This window comes from Anopheles coluzzii, chromosome 2 (genome assembly GCF_943734685.1).
Source record: "Anopheles coluzzii chromosome 2, AcolN3, whole genome shotgun sequence".
In the NCBI taxonomy this organism is placed as follows: domain Eukaryota; kingdom Metazoa; phylum Arthropoda; class Insecta; order Diptera; family Culicidae; genus Anopheles; species Anopheles coluzzii.
The window spans coordinates 82402440-82418115 of NC_064670.1; the positions used below are offsets into that span (position 1 = coordinate 82402440).

Consider the following 15676-nt stretch of genomic DNA (forward strand, 5'->3'; position numbering starts at 1 on the left):
AGGCTCCATTCTCAACAGCAGCAGCAACAGCAAAAGATATAACAAATATGGAAATTCACCTACGACCCGACCCGGCGACTCACCTGCTTGGGTGCTGCGCTCGCTCTCAACGCTTCCCACCATTCCCACCGGAGTTGAACGTTTCCAATTTCCCGCCCAAACAGCGCCACAGCAGACACGTCCACCGGCAGACGGGAAAGTCAGACCGAAATCATCATCTAAATCTAATTCAAAGTTTACATTATCTCCCACTTCGCAAACGCATTATGGCAACCATCAGCATCACGGTACGATTTATGTTTATCATGTGGTGATTTCTGTGAGACGTGATGAATATGTTTGCAGTGCCGAGGTAAACACGGGTAAAGGATATGCTGCCTTTTGTGCACGTTTCGGCATACCTTTCTGTGAAATGGCGTTTTGTTTCGACATTTTAAAGCATGTTTTATTCCTTTTTCTGTCTTATTTTCAGCCCATTTTTGTCAAAGCATTATACTTGAGAGAGACGGGATTTATCATCCCGGGTTTTGGGGGGGTTTTCGAAAGTGTTCAAATAGTGCTATCATATATCAATCTTATGGTTGGGTATGCGCGTGTGGGTGTTTAATTGGGAAGTTGAATCTAGGACTATTTATGACCGTCAAAAACCTTGGACAAAGGTTCTTTAGTGTCTGTCGTTGAACGGTGAACATAAAGTTTAACATGAATTTATGGCATTAGAGCTGATTATCTCCAATATCTGCCAATTTCATTGTTCCCATTGCCTTTTCAGAGTCAAGAGATTCGTATCAAGAGATTCTACCGCATTCAGCACAACCTCTGCAATTGACATGTATTCATTATTGGCTCATTAGTTCACGGTTTTGCATGTTTATCATTTATCATCTTTGATCTGCAGACGATGTCGATTCTTCTTTAAGTTTGTGAAAATAGATTTGATAGTTTGGAGCAATATTACAGATAAAAGGTGCTCACATGTCCTTCACATCTGGTTGTTCAAAAAAACGGTGCTTACCTCGATACCTACCACTTGCTCTAATAAACTTCCAATAAATTAATCCCTTCACGGGGGACCAGAGTGTTCGGAAATTGGCTTTGATATATCATAGCGCGGTAGAAATTACTCTTCGCCATCACAAGAGTAATTGCTGTCCCAAAGTCTGACGAGATATCAGTATTGCCGCTGACGCCCATGCAATGGATTCCACTCGGAATTTGTTGACTCCAATTTTGGAGCAATCTACTCAATCTATTGACACGCGCTCGGTCGTATGTTTACGCAATCACGTCTATTGACATTTGGTGGTTATTTATATTCTTTGCTGTACTTTTGGAAAGGTCAAACTGAACCGCACGCACGTATAGTGGTGCTCTATTACAAACTTTATCCAGTCGCTGGAAGATAGTACAGTATTTCTATAAAAAAAATAAACACAAAATAAATAAGCAACATATTTTTCCCCAACCAGACGAAACAATTTGTTAGGCCTAATGGAGCAGATGGGGAAATTTAGTGAGTGAAGCTATATGTTTAGTATATTATACTTTGCATATTGGCATACAGCATATTTTGATCTCTGTACGTCTATATCGACACTATTCTAGACTAAACAATTAATCTCCTAGAACAAAATGGAATGCATCATGCAATGCTTGATCGAAATTGATAGCTATTTTCAGTGGATCACACCAAGGGTAATAAAAAAGCCAAAGCTTGGTAAAAATATAAAAATTATTACATGTTTCTGTCAGCGTGGTGCTATGTAAAATTTTTCATCGATTTTATTTATTTTAAGAACAAAATAAAATCCATTTACACACGGCTCACTGTAATTATCTGAATTGGTGATCTTTAATTTAACGGTTTAAACGCACACAATACATATAATTTCTCAATTTACTGTTTACCCGTAAATACGTGTATCGCACACAAATACTACTGTATGTTACACTTGAAAATTAAATGATGTCATACATGATAAGCGTTACGACCAAGCACCGTACCCTTCAATACACGGCACTATTATTAGTCATGCCTTGTCAGTAGGTTGTTGCAGAGTCTGCGAAAGAGATATTTTACACTGCAAAACCATGAACACATCAACACTCTCTACCGCTTTCGATGAGGTGGACAACAATACCCGAGTTTTGTAAGTAACTTCGAAACATCCATTTATTAGTTTTAACTTATCATTGTATCATGTTTTAGATCACTCGTAGCAAGCGTTCCAGAAATCATCTCTTCTTCAGTGATTCATGAATTAGAGCCTGTTGACGACGCTCATTACAATATGAGCCATAACCGGCGTGGTGTGGCAGCAGTTTTTAATCATCGGAAATTTCTCCATGCCTCCGAACGCAAAGGTACCGATGCGGATTGTGACAATGTTAGACAGGTGCTGATCTATTTACAGTTTGAGGTGCGTGTGTACGATGATTTAACGCGGAAAGAGATAAAACAAGTGCTCGACGATCTGGCGGAAGAGGACCACAAGAATAGTGACTGTTTGCTCGTGGTGATTATGACACACGGAGATGACGATGTTTTGCATGCGAAAGATGGCACTTTCAATGTAGATCGACTTTGGGAAAACTTTATCGGAGACTCGTGCCCCTCTTTACTCGGCAAACCAAAACTTTTTTTCATACAAGCATGTCGAGGTAGCAGCTTTGATACAGGCGTTCATTTTAGCCAATGTATGACACAGGTTGCTAAAACCGTTGTACCCTACGCAATGCGAGAACTACCACAACCGAGCATAGTACCCGGGTGTCCCAAGTCATCGATACAGTATGCTATTCCATCAATGGCCGATCTCCTGGTTATGTACTCCACCTATAAAGGACATTACTCGTGGCGCAATCCTAGCACCGGTTCTTGGTTTATTCGGGCGCTGTGTGATGAGCTGCGGGAGCATGGAAATAGCAAGGAGTTGCTACAGCTATTGACATCTGTATCGCGCAGAGTAGCGTATGAATTCCAATCCAACGTACCCAATAACAGCCAAATAGACTGTCAAAAGCAAATGCCTTGCATTGTTTCGATGCTTACCCGACGAATTTATTTTTCCAAAAAATTAGACTTTTGTTTTCATTTCGATACGATACGATGGATGTTTAATCAATCAATAGTGTTTTAACATTACTTTAAGCTAGTATATTTATTACTTGCATTTTCGTTACGAAGAGAAATAAAATTTAAGAAAAACGTACAAACATACAATCTTACAAATAAACTTAATTCATTCATTTTGACCGTGAATTGTCTCTTGTGTTACATTTTCAAAAACTAATTTTGTAACAGTCCCGGCCTTGAGTTACAGACAAAGTTTTCGTGTAATGCAACAAGAATGTTTGCAACTTGTTTTTCATGAACCCAACTTTAAAGGAAAATAAACCAGCTTTGTAAGCATCGATACAATGGACGGCATTTGTTTCATTGCATCCATTCTGCCCTTGCTCGGCTCGTTTGACTGATAATCATAAGCTACTCTTCGCGAAACGCCCGTCAGCAGCTGCAGCAATTCCATGTGCTTCCAATTCGTTTCCAATTCCACGCATAGTGCCTGTATAAACCAAGATCCTCCCCTGGGGCTTCTCCATGACACATGGCCCTTATATGAAGAGTACATCACCAACAAATCGGCCGTAGTCGGAATCACATACTTGTGCGATGAGAAATGGTCACTGTCCAAATCGCGACAGCCCAACTTCACCCCTTTATCGAATGTGCTTCCACGGCAGGCTTGGACGAAAAACAGCTTCGGCTTGCCAAGTAGCGTAGTGCATGCGTTGCCCATAAAACTCTCCCATAATTTGTCTACACTGTAAGGTCCATCGTACGCATACAAAACGTCATCGTCTCCATGGGTCATTAGCATAACTAATAAACAATCGCAATCGGAGTGATCCTCACTGGCAAGAGCAAGCAACACGCAGAAAAGCTCATCACGACCAAGATCATTGTAGACACGAACGTCAAACTGCATACTGGTTAAGACCGCTGTTGCTGCATCACGATCCCTGTTGGTACCTTCGCGTTTGCTCATCAACTCGAAATTCTCATGGTTTAAGATGATTGCCATACCACGTCGCCGATGGTTTGTATCATACTCTTCTTCTTGTAGCGCTCGAGCATTCTGGGAACGTTGTCTTGATGCAATCTGATCGGTTTGTGTTATCGAACTTATGAAAAAAGAATGAAAATGTGTTAATTCATTACGTGGTTCGGTTCATTTGGTTCGTTTTATAACAATATTATGAAATTATTACTATTTAAAGCTACTCACGGTATATTTCCATCGTAAAATTCGTTATCCGGAGTGGGCTCAGGCGGTAAATCGTCCATTAAATTGCAGCTGCGTTACAAACTGCTACGTTGACGAGTTCTATCCTAATGGGTGGCCTATCGTTTCAGGTGTACTTGAGATACCATGCATATCATAGAGTCTTATCAGCCCTTGATCAAATATAAAATATAACCAGTATACCAGTATAGAATGTTCATTTTACCTGCCGTTTACCTTATCAATATATGATCCCATGAGAGTTAACGTTTGTATACGCTGATGATGTCACACTATGGCAAGTTTAGAATATCTCTATGGCACTATGGCAAGCAAATTTAGAATAAAATTCTAGTAAAGGCTGATCAGCGTTACTTTCCAGCGGTAGCTTGGATGTTTTTTGCTTACTTTACATCCATACAATGACAACCACTTTGGTTACGGAAAACGCGACGCCGACTTGGTTTAGAGTGTTTTGAAAGGGATGGAGAAGAATAATACAAATTATAGTCAGAATTTAATAATTGAACGTTTTTCCATGGTCTTTCGATATTTTGCTATACATGGGCCTAATTTTTGGTTTAAGCATAGCTAAAGACTGTCTTCTACGACGCGAAAGTATTTTTTTGCAATATTGACCAAAAGAACTGCCGGAAAAAAAATCCGGATATATGAAAACATAGGAAAAACATTCATACGAAAAAGTAACTGAACAAATAACCTTCTTTTAAAAGTAACGGGTCATGTCGGCCTCTATACAGGCTTTCGATACTTAGTACCACTTAGCCGGATAGTCAATCCTTGCTTAGGGCGACGGTCCATGGGATGGACATGTTGTTAAGATGTCCGAGTTGACGATAGTACCTTGGGATCCCTCGATGCAACAAGAAATAAAAATAGGAAAACTGGACTGGATGGTTCCATTAGTGAGTCAGATTCAGGTACTATTCAGGTTCCGAAATATAAAAGGAAGTAGTATCAGGGCTCGGAGTCAGGATCTGTTCCATGACTGACATGGAATATTAATCAGTTCAACGATCAGTATGGGGTTCATTTCCAATACAGAAAGGTGTATGTTGCAGGATCTGCATGGGATCAGGATCGGTTCCAGGACCGATATGGGTTCAGTGTAAATTTTGGTGTGGGTTCGGGATCAATTCCAAGGCCGGTACGGTTTTTGGAGCCGTCATACCGGTATATATACAATTTCAGTAGCGGTCGGGTAAATGTATCAATAGTGGTGCAATTTATAGGGGGAAAGATGTCCTTTAATAGATTTAAAGTGTCAGGAAAGTAAATTTATAAATATTTTAACACATAACAATTGAAACATGTTTTATCTTCGCTATCACAAGCATTTTCACCATCAAACACAACAAATTTACGAAAAAAGTATGCTTATAGCGACTTCGTTGAACCTATAGTGGTGGTATGGTTCCTATAGTCGTCGTATGGTGTTACTATAGTGGTGGTAAACAAAGATGCCTCAATAACTGTGTATAATATATATGAAACTTAGTTTTGAAGCTGTTTTCGTATAAATAGCAAGAATCATATTCATAATATTGATTTCTTGCATAATTAGACCGTAAAAAAATGTAAAAATTAGAATGATAAAAATATTGACTAAAAACTGTATTAAGACTGCCGTCTACCCAAGCCAGGCAGAGTGTGCTTGATTCGAAGTCAAATTTTTTCTCAGTTAGATATGCGAATTTTGGCCTTTTTTGGTAAATTGCTTACAAGAAACTCATTTCTTTTGCTTATTTTTGTAAAAAAAAACAATACGAAGTGTTAACAATATCCTAGAAAATATCTAAATTTTCTTTTTTTACTATTTTCGTAACTATGGCCACTATAGGAACTCCCTATTTTGCGTACCTATAATGACACTATGGCAAAAAACTCATAAAAATTTGGTCAAAAGGCAATGATTTTTATTAAATCAATAACATTTCATCAAGGCATTGTTAAAACAATAAAAATTGCGTTGTTATACGGTAATTTAAAACGTTAACAAAAATATGAGCTACTTTATGCAATCCTAAGGATTTAGGACAATGTTAACACATTTCACAAAATATAAGGTGTTTCTATCACTGCAATGGAATGGCCCAATTTAACTTTTATAGGCATTAAAAAAACTAGAGAACATTAAACAATTACATAAATTACTTAATTGCTCTTAAATTATCGTATGGAGCGCATTTTAGAGCCATACCACCACTATAGATACATTTATCCTATAAGGTCAATATATATTTCAGATCTGATATGGGAATATGATCAACTTCACGACCGGTATGGATCAGGATCAGTTGAAGGACCACTAAGGGGTTAGGATCAGTTCCAGGATCAGGTTCATGACTATTTATAACGCTTATACGGGAATGGAATCAGTTTCAGGACCAGAATAAGTTGTATAAAATTTCAAATTCAACATGGGTTCGGGATTAATGCCTCGCTTCTTAATGCATCACTTGGAATAAACAACCACTTGGAATTTGCGTTGCCGTTTTAGAAATCCTTTACATGCAGATTATTATATACACCAGAAATTATCTTGCATAACCCTGCAAACGGGCCAAATTAACTAGTTTTGTAAAAAAGGACATTTCTATAACATAGTTTAGTCTTTTCCTTATTTATTAGCATTACAACCTTATTACTATTTTTTTTTAATGGGGTAGTTTTTAATAGGTGTAAAAAGCTACGAATTGATACCGATGATGTTTTTTTAAAAACATCGTTTGGAGTTGTTTTCATGTGGGATTCTGCTGTACACATGATAAACTAAATAAATCCTGCTGCGGAGCCATAATTAAACATGATAAGTTAGTAAGATTGACGAAAATATTTTAAGGTATTAACAGCGGCACCCACAGTCTGATGCCAGCTCCACAGTACGCTTGCAACATTCTCCTAATCGATTGCACAACTCCCCTAAGTGATTGCAAACATCCACAGCTTGCATGCAACATTCCCCTACCGATTTGCAACATTCCCCTAAGTGATTGAACTATTCCCTTATATGATTCGAAACCCTGTAAGTTAAAGATACGATTTTTGCCATCATGCTCCAATCTTTTAAATTCCCCACCTTTAGTGCCTCTCTGACCTCTTGAAGTGCAATTGAAACAACAGAAATGCATTAATTTAGAAGGAAGGCACTAGGCAGATTGATAATAATAAATTTAATTCACGTCTACGTAGTGTTTGCCCAGCGTAAATAATTAAAAAGCTAGATGGATGAATACTTTTTGCGCATTCATCAAACGACTTTTTTAGTTTTTTATGTAATTTGGTTGCTATTGCACTACTTAAATGCTTATTTTTTAGCAAAACGTGTGTATTGATGGTCCCTTTATCCTCATCATTACTTTTATCACTCCATACGTATAGCGGCCATAATTCGCCTTTTTCTGTAAAATATTCAGCTAGACGAATACTTTTTGGACTGACTGTAGGAATTCACTGTGGAGATAGCTATCAACGTAAAAACAATAATATTTTATCATAATGTTCTCTGAATTTCATTAAATCATGTATTTAATTAACTCCGGAATTCGAACTAATATTTGTTATCTTGTTTTTAATTCCAGATGGCCTAAGTAAATTGTGATAAACTGTATAAAAATATGTTCTTAGACAGTAATAATAACAAGAAAACTTCGATATTTGAAGATGAATTTGCAAATGCATAGATGGTCGTAGGGAAAATCCCGTCAATTCGCATAGTCGATCTTCGGTTCTATGCATTTACGAATACATGAGAAAAAAAACACCAAAGCCCCCGTTGTTGTTAATACCGTCGTTCTCTCGGTCTAGGACAGGGGTCTCCAAACTTTTCAGTTCGCGGGCCGCATTGCTTCACAATCAACGTTGTTGAGGGCCATTTTGACGCTACCTTTAGAATAAGTGTCAAATCTCAAAGTCAAAGTCAAATCTCGTTTTAATAAGAAAATACTAACAAAATATATAAAATTTCTAGAGCTTTCTTTTATTGAATCTTGATTTTCGTCTTTCAGAGCTAAAAAAATAAATTTTGATTAGTTAGTCAGAAAAGAAAGCTATTTAATTTAACCTTTGCCCAGTAATCGCGGGCCGCATTAAAGGCTCTTGAGGGCCGCATGCGGCCCGCGGGCCATAGTTTGGAGACCCCTGGTCTAGGAAGATACCGACATTCAGAATCAAATGTCCAGGCCTTAAAACACGTTCAAAACTAAAAAGGTGTAGTGTGTTTGTGTGTGTGTGTGTGTGTGTGTGTGTGTGTGTGTGTGTGTGTGTGTGTGTGTGTGTGTGTGTGTGTGTGTGTGTGAGTATGTGTGTGTGTGTGTGTGTGTGAATTTGAAGATTATTGACGAAATTTATTAAGCTGTTCGGAAATTTAATCAAAACGTACGTGATTTTAAGCATGAGCACGAAACTGTGCGGAATGCGAATCAAAATATTGTTGCAATTTCAACTTTTTTTTTGCAATATTTCGAGTTAAATTATTGTAAATATTTTTTTCCTCTAATTTAGAAAGTTTGCTTCAGTAAAGTGAGCTTTACAGAGGTTTGACCGATAAAAATTTTATTTGCAAGAAAATATTACATCCCAAAAATGCTTTTAGTGTCCGTAATTCGAAGCAATACAGTAGATAATTTAAACAATCTATATGTAAACCGGTCTGGTGGGACAGTCGTCATCTCGTACGACTTTAACAACATGCCCATACGTAGGTAGGACTGACTATCCTGCTATGGTAACAATAAGTCAAAGAAAGCCAAGCTTACTTCACCAGTGGGTACGGGCAGGCCTTGACCGACAACGGTTGCTGTGCCAAATAAGAAGAAGAAATGTAAACACCATGGTGTATGGGAAAAACCTTATATATTATAAGTGAGAAATTATATTTATACCTTTTGCTTATCATCTATCAATAACAAATAATAAAAGATAATTATTAGAAGTTAATAATAGATATCTATTCAAATCGTTTGGACAAAGTAGACAACCCAAATTAAAGTCTCCTAAGTCACTTTTGGTTTTCTTGAAAAAAAACAATAAAAAATATTTATACTAAAAACTCTCATATAACTTTGCACTATATAACACTTACTCATTTACCCGATTTGTACTAAGTGAAAACCAAAAAAAAATAGTTTATACAGTGAACCCTCTCTTATTTGAGAGGCGATGGGACTGTCGAATAAGAGGGGTTTTCAAATTACAGAGGTGGAAAGTGAATGAAAGGTCCATCCAAAGAAGAAAGAGACAGAACATTTAGTATGCAGCCTTAACTGTTGCCATAGGAAACTGCGAACACGATTGCCAATATGAGCATACATCTTTCAATAACCATGGCAACACCATACACAAATAAGAGGGATACAGATTTTAGAGGTTTTCCAAATTAGATGTACAAAAATGTACTGGAAATCAAGGGACTGTGAAAAATGTTCAAATAAGAGAGGTTTCTCAAATTGGAGAGGTGTCAAATAAGAGAGGGTTCATTGTATATCACTCCGATGTGTGATAAAAAATATCTAACGTTAAATTGTTTTCTTCGTATCAAAGTCATATGTTTTTGAACGAAAGTTTCAAAAGAATCTTGTTCATACAATAACGAAAACAGTTTTTACTCTCATTAGTTGTTCAAGGTTACCGCAACAACAAAAAACACACAGTAGGCAAGGCAAGGTTTCAATGATGTGCATTGCATGTGCTTCGTGTTGAGCTCAAATCAGCTTCATGTTTTCTCCTCCATTTCCGTACCCACACACATGCAAACCATTTAGATGCCGATGTGCATCTGCTCGGTGAATAAATCCCTCACCAGTGAAAAGGCAGCTCGTACAACTCTCCTCCAAGGAATATGCTACCTTTCTCGCACCCTAACTGAGACGATAGACGCAAAAATGTGCCCATTGCAGTATGGAGCTGGGGCGCTCTGTGAGCACTTCCCACGTCAGCTCAATCCTCTAGGAAATATTTCAAGAACGTCGCTATTCATTCGGTGTGCCGCGTCACACTGCACTGGGGCAACGCACCGACACCATCCTACTGTTCACGGCTGTAGGCTCCACCAGGGAAGCAAGCAGGGAGTCCTGCAGGACCAGGCAACACCACACAACATGGGAGCCATCTGTCGAAAGGGAACACCATTCCCATTTGCTCTCCCTCCTGGGAAGCTTCCTCCAGGGACGACCCAGAGATTGTTCGAAAGTGAAATATTGTTTCAAGGATTGGAAAAGAATGCAAGATCGGCGAAAGTGAGCAACGACCGTACAAACTCGCACACTTGCACTCAGCTGACATGGCCCTACCGGGTTTGTTTTTTTTTATCCGCGTTCTACTTGTGAAGCCGCTACTGTTTCAACACCAACGAGTGGAATTAAAGCGGCAAAGAAAGACAAATCCGGAAATCGATTTCGCCCAAAGCCTCCGTCCTTGGCATTTCCATTGTCGGCACAGATGACAGTCAGGAAAAATGGACCTATGATCCGGATGAATGTGAACCGAGTGGAGAACAAAAAAAATGCATCATCCCATCTTTGCTAAATGGAAAACGAACTTCTCACTACCTTCACATAGTCCTTCGGCTTTCCAGTACGAGTGAAAAAGGGATTCATTTACGCAACGACTACACTGGGCCGAGACAAGGTACCGTAAGACTGCCGCAGCAGGAACATCTCCACCTAGAGATGCACATCTCTGCGACGTCAGCTTACGATCGAGTTGACAAATGCTCACGCCCTGCCTCCGAACCAAGTTGGGTTACACGCACCGGCAAGCAACGAGATCATCGGCGCGCGAAGAACTTCATTATGTGACACTAATTAATCCCAAGCCGCCCGTTGCAAGCTATACGGAAGAACATTATCATAATTTTATTGCGTCGTTAACGAATCCTCACGATACGGACGCCTCAGATTCCGTACTTTGCCGTCTTTGTCGTCGTTATCGTCGTCGTGGTCGCCTCATTGCTGAAGGTGAGACGGCTTGGTGCTTGGTTCTTCATTAGCGCGTTTCCCCATTGTAGCGCGATGGAATCTTCGACCAACACCTTTGCCCAGTCGCATTGCTGACTCGCCCTGCTGAAGGTGGTAATTCTGCAAGTGAGCAGAAAGTAATCCATGTCCGAAGATGGCGTGCTAATGCGCTGAGGAGGAGTTTAATGTTTGTACATTAAACACACTAATTATACTTGCGCGTTGCTGCGGTTAGTTCGCCACGACCGATTAATGGTGGAGCGATGGGATTGGGTCCCTGTTTTAAGTGCAGATTCTAAATTTCATGTGTTCTCCAATGTAACAACAATGAGAATAGAGTCATTTTTCAACAAATTGCCAAGCGTTGGATCTTTAATATTAATTATCTGCACTGAATGAATTATCTCTATATTAATTTGAAGTCACTAGGGTTTGATAAGCGATGTAGTTAAACAATTTTTAAAAATTTGGATCAAAAAAAGGTAAATTTGTGACGAATATTTAGTACTTCATTAAAAAAATAAAGCATACATAAGTTTCTAAAACTTATCTTGTCAAACGTATAAGTACTTTAACAAAGATATTGAAACAATCACAGTCCAGCAGCGCAGCTTAGCTATTCTAGCATAGTAAAATGTATTACTACTACAGTAATTATCTACACAATAAAGAAACCACTTTCTAAAAGGACTTTATAAATTACTAGATCACTGCTTTATAATTCATACTTACTATTTTATTCTTTACATATTAAAAGTTATATAAACGTATTTTATCCCTATAATACCTAGTTATCGTTCCCTGTAATACCTTGAACTAACATGCAGTATTGTTGTTTACTATTCTTGCAGTACATACCTACTTTAAACGAGTGATCCACTGCACTAACATAAACATAATAGTAACCAACTGCCTATGGGGATATGTGATCACAAGCCAACAAGTTAACACTTGACATTGGCTTGTATCGATTGACAACACCGAGCACTAAAAATCTGATAGTAACGACAGCAAATATATACTACCGTGGCAGGAACCTGCCACATAGTTTCGACCGTCGTAGTTGATCTTTGAGCTCACGTCAAAAAAGGCCGTCCCGAAAATCAACCAACAGTTTGGTTTCCGGGTTTATCATCATCTATCAGACGAGCTATCGTCAGATGTGTACATCCAATATAGGGGACTTGAAATGCCAAATAAAACATCATAACATCAATCAAAGCTCTAGCGTCAGTATCCAATCTTGTGCAGTGCCTTTCATTTCAAGGGTTCTTGCTCCGGGAAAGCTCCATACGGACGATGTTGTTCACCGAACCGGATTCAGGGCTTTTGGATTGCCTCGAGTTGAGCAGCACGTTTATGGAGTCGATGGATGGCGCTACCAGATACATTTGATTCACCCTTCCGGACCTAATCAGCCAAAACGGGTTAGCTTTACCGGCGATGACGGTAACGCGTATGCTATAGCCACTGTATCCGTTCGGAGTGTTTCCACCTTTCGGTTTCACGAATGTCAGCTACCATTAGATGAAAAATAATCGAAAAGTTTAAGAGCCACCACGGACTGCACTCTCGTTCATTGGAACAGAAATTTTAGATTGATGCTAGCTGAAACATTTTCCTAGTGCAGTCATCTGATATAAGTTACTTCTTTGTTTAATGCCTGCGGAATGGCCTGGATCGAAAAACATACATTTCAATGAATGGAGTCCTTGCAGCACATTTTATTCGAATGTATTGGCTAAAAATTTATGCTCACAAAGGTAGTAATGTTATAACCATTGTTTAAATTTTATTGCTGATAGTTAAACAGTATTTACTATATATCAACAAATAACAACAAAGCACAAAAGGCAGAGTAGGTTTTGAATATTGTGGAGGTTGTTGTATTATTCATGCTTTAACATTTGTTTACTTTTTTAAATTAAATTGTATGTTTATTTGTTTATTAATTAATTAATTAGTTTACTTACTTATTTATTTTTGTTTAATTAATAAATTAATTTATTTTTATTTTTCAATGATTTATTGATTGATTTTTTAATGATTTGTTAATTTATTTGTTTTTTATTATAAATTTTTTTTATTTTTCTATTATTTTTCAAGTATTTATTTATTTATTCATTTATTTATTTTTGGTTACTTGCTAAAAATTTTATTATAGTATGCTACATAGAGTTTATTCATTCACCAGTTAGTTTTTGTTGTTACCACGCCAAAAGTAATATGTAGTAAAAATCGGAGCAAAATGAGCATGTTAAGCTGTTCATTCAATATTCCTTCTAATATGCCACAATTCTTTCTTGGTTATTTGTTGATTACGGGTAAAAAATAAAACTACATGGTGTTCATAGAACACTCCGTGGAATACATTTTTAACCCTTGCAATTTGCCCTTGCCGTGAAATAATGCTTACATAGAGGCTGCCTATTTTGCCCCGCGTGCACATTTTGCTCCGTTTGACCCTCCGCTCCCCTTGCTTCGTTTTTTCAAAAAAATAAAACATACATTGAAAAAACATAACATATATAAAAACATTGGGCCGGTCTGGTGGTACAGTCGTCATCTCGAACGACTTAACAACATGTCCGTCATGGGTTCAAGCCCCAAATAGACCGTGCCCCCATATGTAGGACTGACTATCCTGCTATGGTAACAATAAGTCACTGAAAGTCTAGCTCACTTCACTAGTGGGTACAGGCAGGCCTTGACCGACAGCACTTGTTGTGCCAAAAGAAGAAGAAAAACATACAATATAAATTGTAAACTTTAAAATCTTTAATATACATTTAAAAAAAATATTACAAATCTAGGAAATAGGTATAATCAATGTTGCAAAAAACAATCTTAGTAATTTTGTACCAAAATTGGTTTTAAAATTTCTTTGCGAACTAAATAACACATTAGCATCTTATTGAAAAAAGTCTGAGTTGCGTGTTTCTAATGTCATTTTGAAATCATGTGTGACAACATATCAGTTTATAATTAAATAAAACATACAAACACAAACGTCTTAAGGGACACATAACGAGAGACTAATGTTCCAATAAAATCAATAACAGAGCATCAGGTGCTTGTTTCAAATCGTTTTTACATGGGTCATTGGTTTTGTGTCGTTCCTAACATGCGTGCATGTCGTTAAACTCCAAAGCTTATTTCTCTTTTGCGGCAATATTTCGGGAGAACGCTTTCCAACATTGTGATGAAATTGGTCATTGCACAAACCTTGAACTAACATTGTTCATGCTTCGCACATATTTAACGTATTTTTTACAACTTGCTATACAACATTAGTTTGCATTGTTCGCATATCTGCATGATTTTCGCATTGTTTTATTCATAAAAAATGCCAAAAATATTACATACTATACTGTACGCCATAAAGCAGGGAAAATCAGAAAAATTGATTTTAAATACTACCCATCATTTTGTGTAAAATATAGAACAAGTCTAGATAAATGACAGCTTTGAACACCATGAGCAAGCTTACCTTGAATAAAGACAGGACAAGCAACAGCAGCTCGCCATACTCGCCATCACTTGCTCAGCAAGATAGTCGTTGCCTAATCCTGGCTTTACAATTTTCTTTCCATATCGGGAGCGTAGCCAGGAAACTGTCATGGGAAACTGCTCGAATACCGTGGCAAAACTTTGCGCAACATTCTTTACTCGTAACCTGACCTGACATTAAGCTTCTTTGGAAAGTTTATCACCTCTTGGCATGCTGCAGCGGAGCCAACAAAATATACATAAAACCTCCATCGCCCAGACAGACACGGTCGCGCCGGTAAACGGCACTTAGAGAAAAACAAATGATAAAATAAGCTCGAGAGGTGAAAGTTTTAGCTCCCGGTCTATACAACCATGGCAAAGGCAAGGTGGCAATGATTGGCGTAATAGACCAAATAGGAACCCTTAAATGCTTAATCTTGGTATGGTACTGTTGCTCAACTTAGTTACCGTAGGATGAGTTTTTCCTGCAAGCAACCAACAATTATTAAAAGATAAATTTTGGTAAACATCCAATGTCTAGATTTTGTATACCTAACGTAAAATCGCCTTGAATAAAAAAAACTTTACCATTTTTTGTTGTTGTATGGTTCACAACCGATTTAATGGGCCCCTAGAGCATTTCTAAAGCGGTGGTACGATCGTGCTCATTCTTTTTTAACGTATCTTATGACATTAAGGATCTCGCGACCAGAGCAGCTGTGCGATTTGCGAGAAGAGTGTGCCACATGGTCTATCTCGTGAAAGGGTACTACCGCACCGTGAAAAGCTTTCATCCGTGATGGTGATTGCATTCGACATTCGATGAAAGAAAAACCGGGAGAGATACCATGTGGGAATAAGATCAAATTTCCATCTGCATAGCATTACGTCTACCATTCGGTCAATGGCAAAATCATTCGT

At 38.1% G+C, this 15676-nt stretch overlaps 2 protein-coding genes across 2 annotated transcripts; one reads left to right on the top strand and one right to left on the bottom strand.

The window, feature by feature from the left end:
• The first annotated feature begins 2016 nt into the window (after nt 1-2016).
• LOC120951392 (caspase-1-like) lies at nt 2017-3262 on the top strand. Its single transcript, XM_040370079.2, has 2 exons — nt 2017-2150; nt 2210-3262. Exons 1-2 carry the CDS (start codon nt 2092-2094, stop codon nt 3138-3140), a joined length of 990 nt encoding a protein of 329 aa, XP_040226013.2. The 5' UTR covers nt 2017-2091; the 3' UTR covers nt 3141-3262.
• LOC120951393 (caspase-like) lies at nt 3135-4422 on the bottom strand. Its single transcript, XM_040370080.2, has 2 exons — nt 4290-4422; nt 3135-4185 (listed from the first exon to the last, which is right to left on the bottom strand). The coding sequence occupies exons 1-2, from the start codon at nt 4346-4348 to the stop codon at nt 3369-3371; spliced, it is 876 nt and encodes a 291-aa protein (XP_040226014.2). The 5' UTR covers nt 4349-4422; the 3' UTR covers nt 3135-3368.
• Between the last annotated feature and the right edge of the window lie 11254 nt (nt 4423-15676).

Excerpts from the sequence above, each read along its gene's own strand:
- LOC120951392 (XM_040370079.2), top strand. The coding sequence starts at position 2,092 with ATGAACACATCAACACTCTCTACCGCTTTCGATGAGGTGGACAACAAT. Across the intron at positions 2,151-2,209 it reads GACAACAATACCCGAGTTTT|ATCACTCGTAGCAAGCGTTC; the intron begins GTAAGTAACTTC and ends ATCATGTTTTAG.
- LOC120951393 (XM_040370080.2), bottom strand. The coding sequence starts at position 4,348 with ATGGACGATTTACCGCCTGAGCCCACTCCGGATAACGAATTTTACGAT. Across the intron at positions 4,186-4,289 it reads TTTTACGATGGAAATATACC|TTCGATAACACAAACCGATC; the intron begins GTGAGTAGCTTT and ends TTTTTTCATAAG.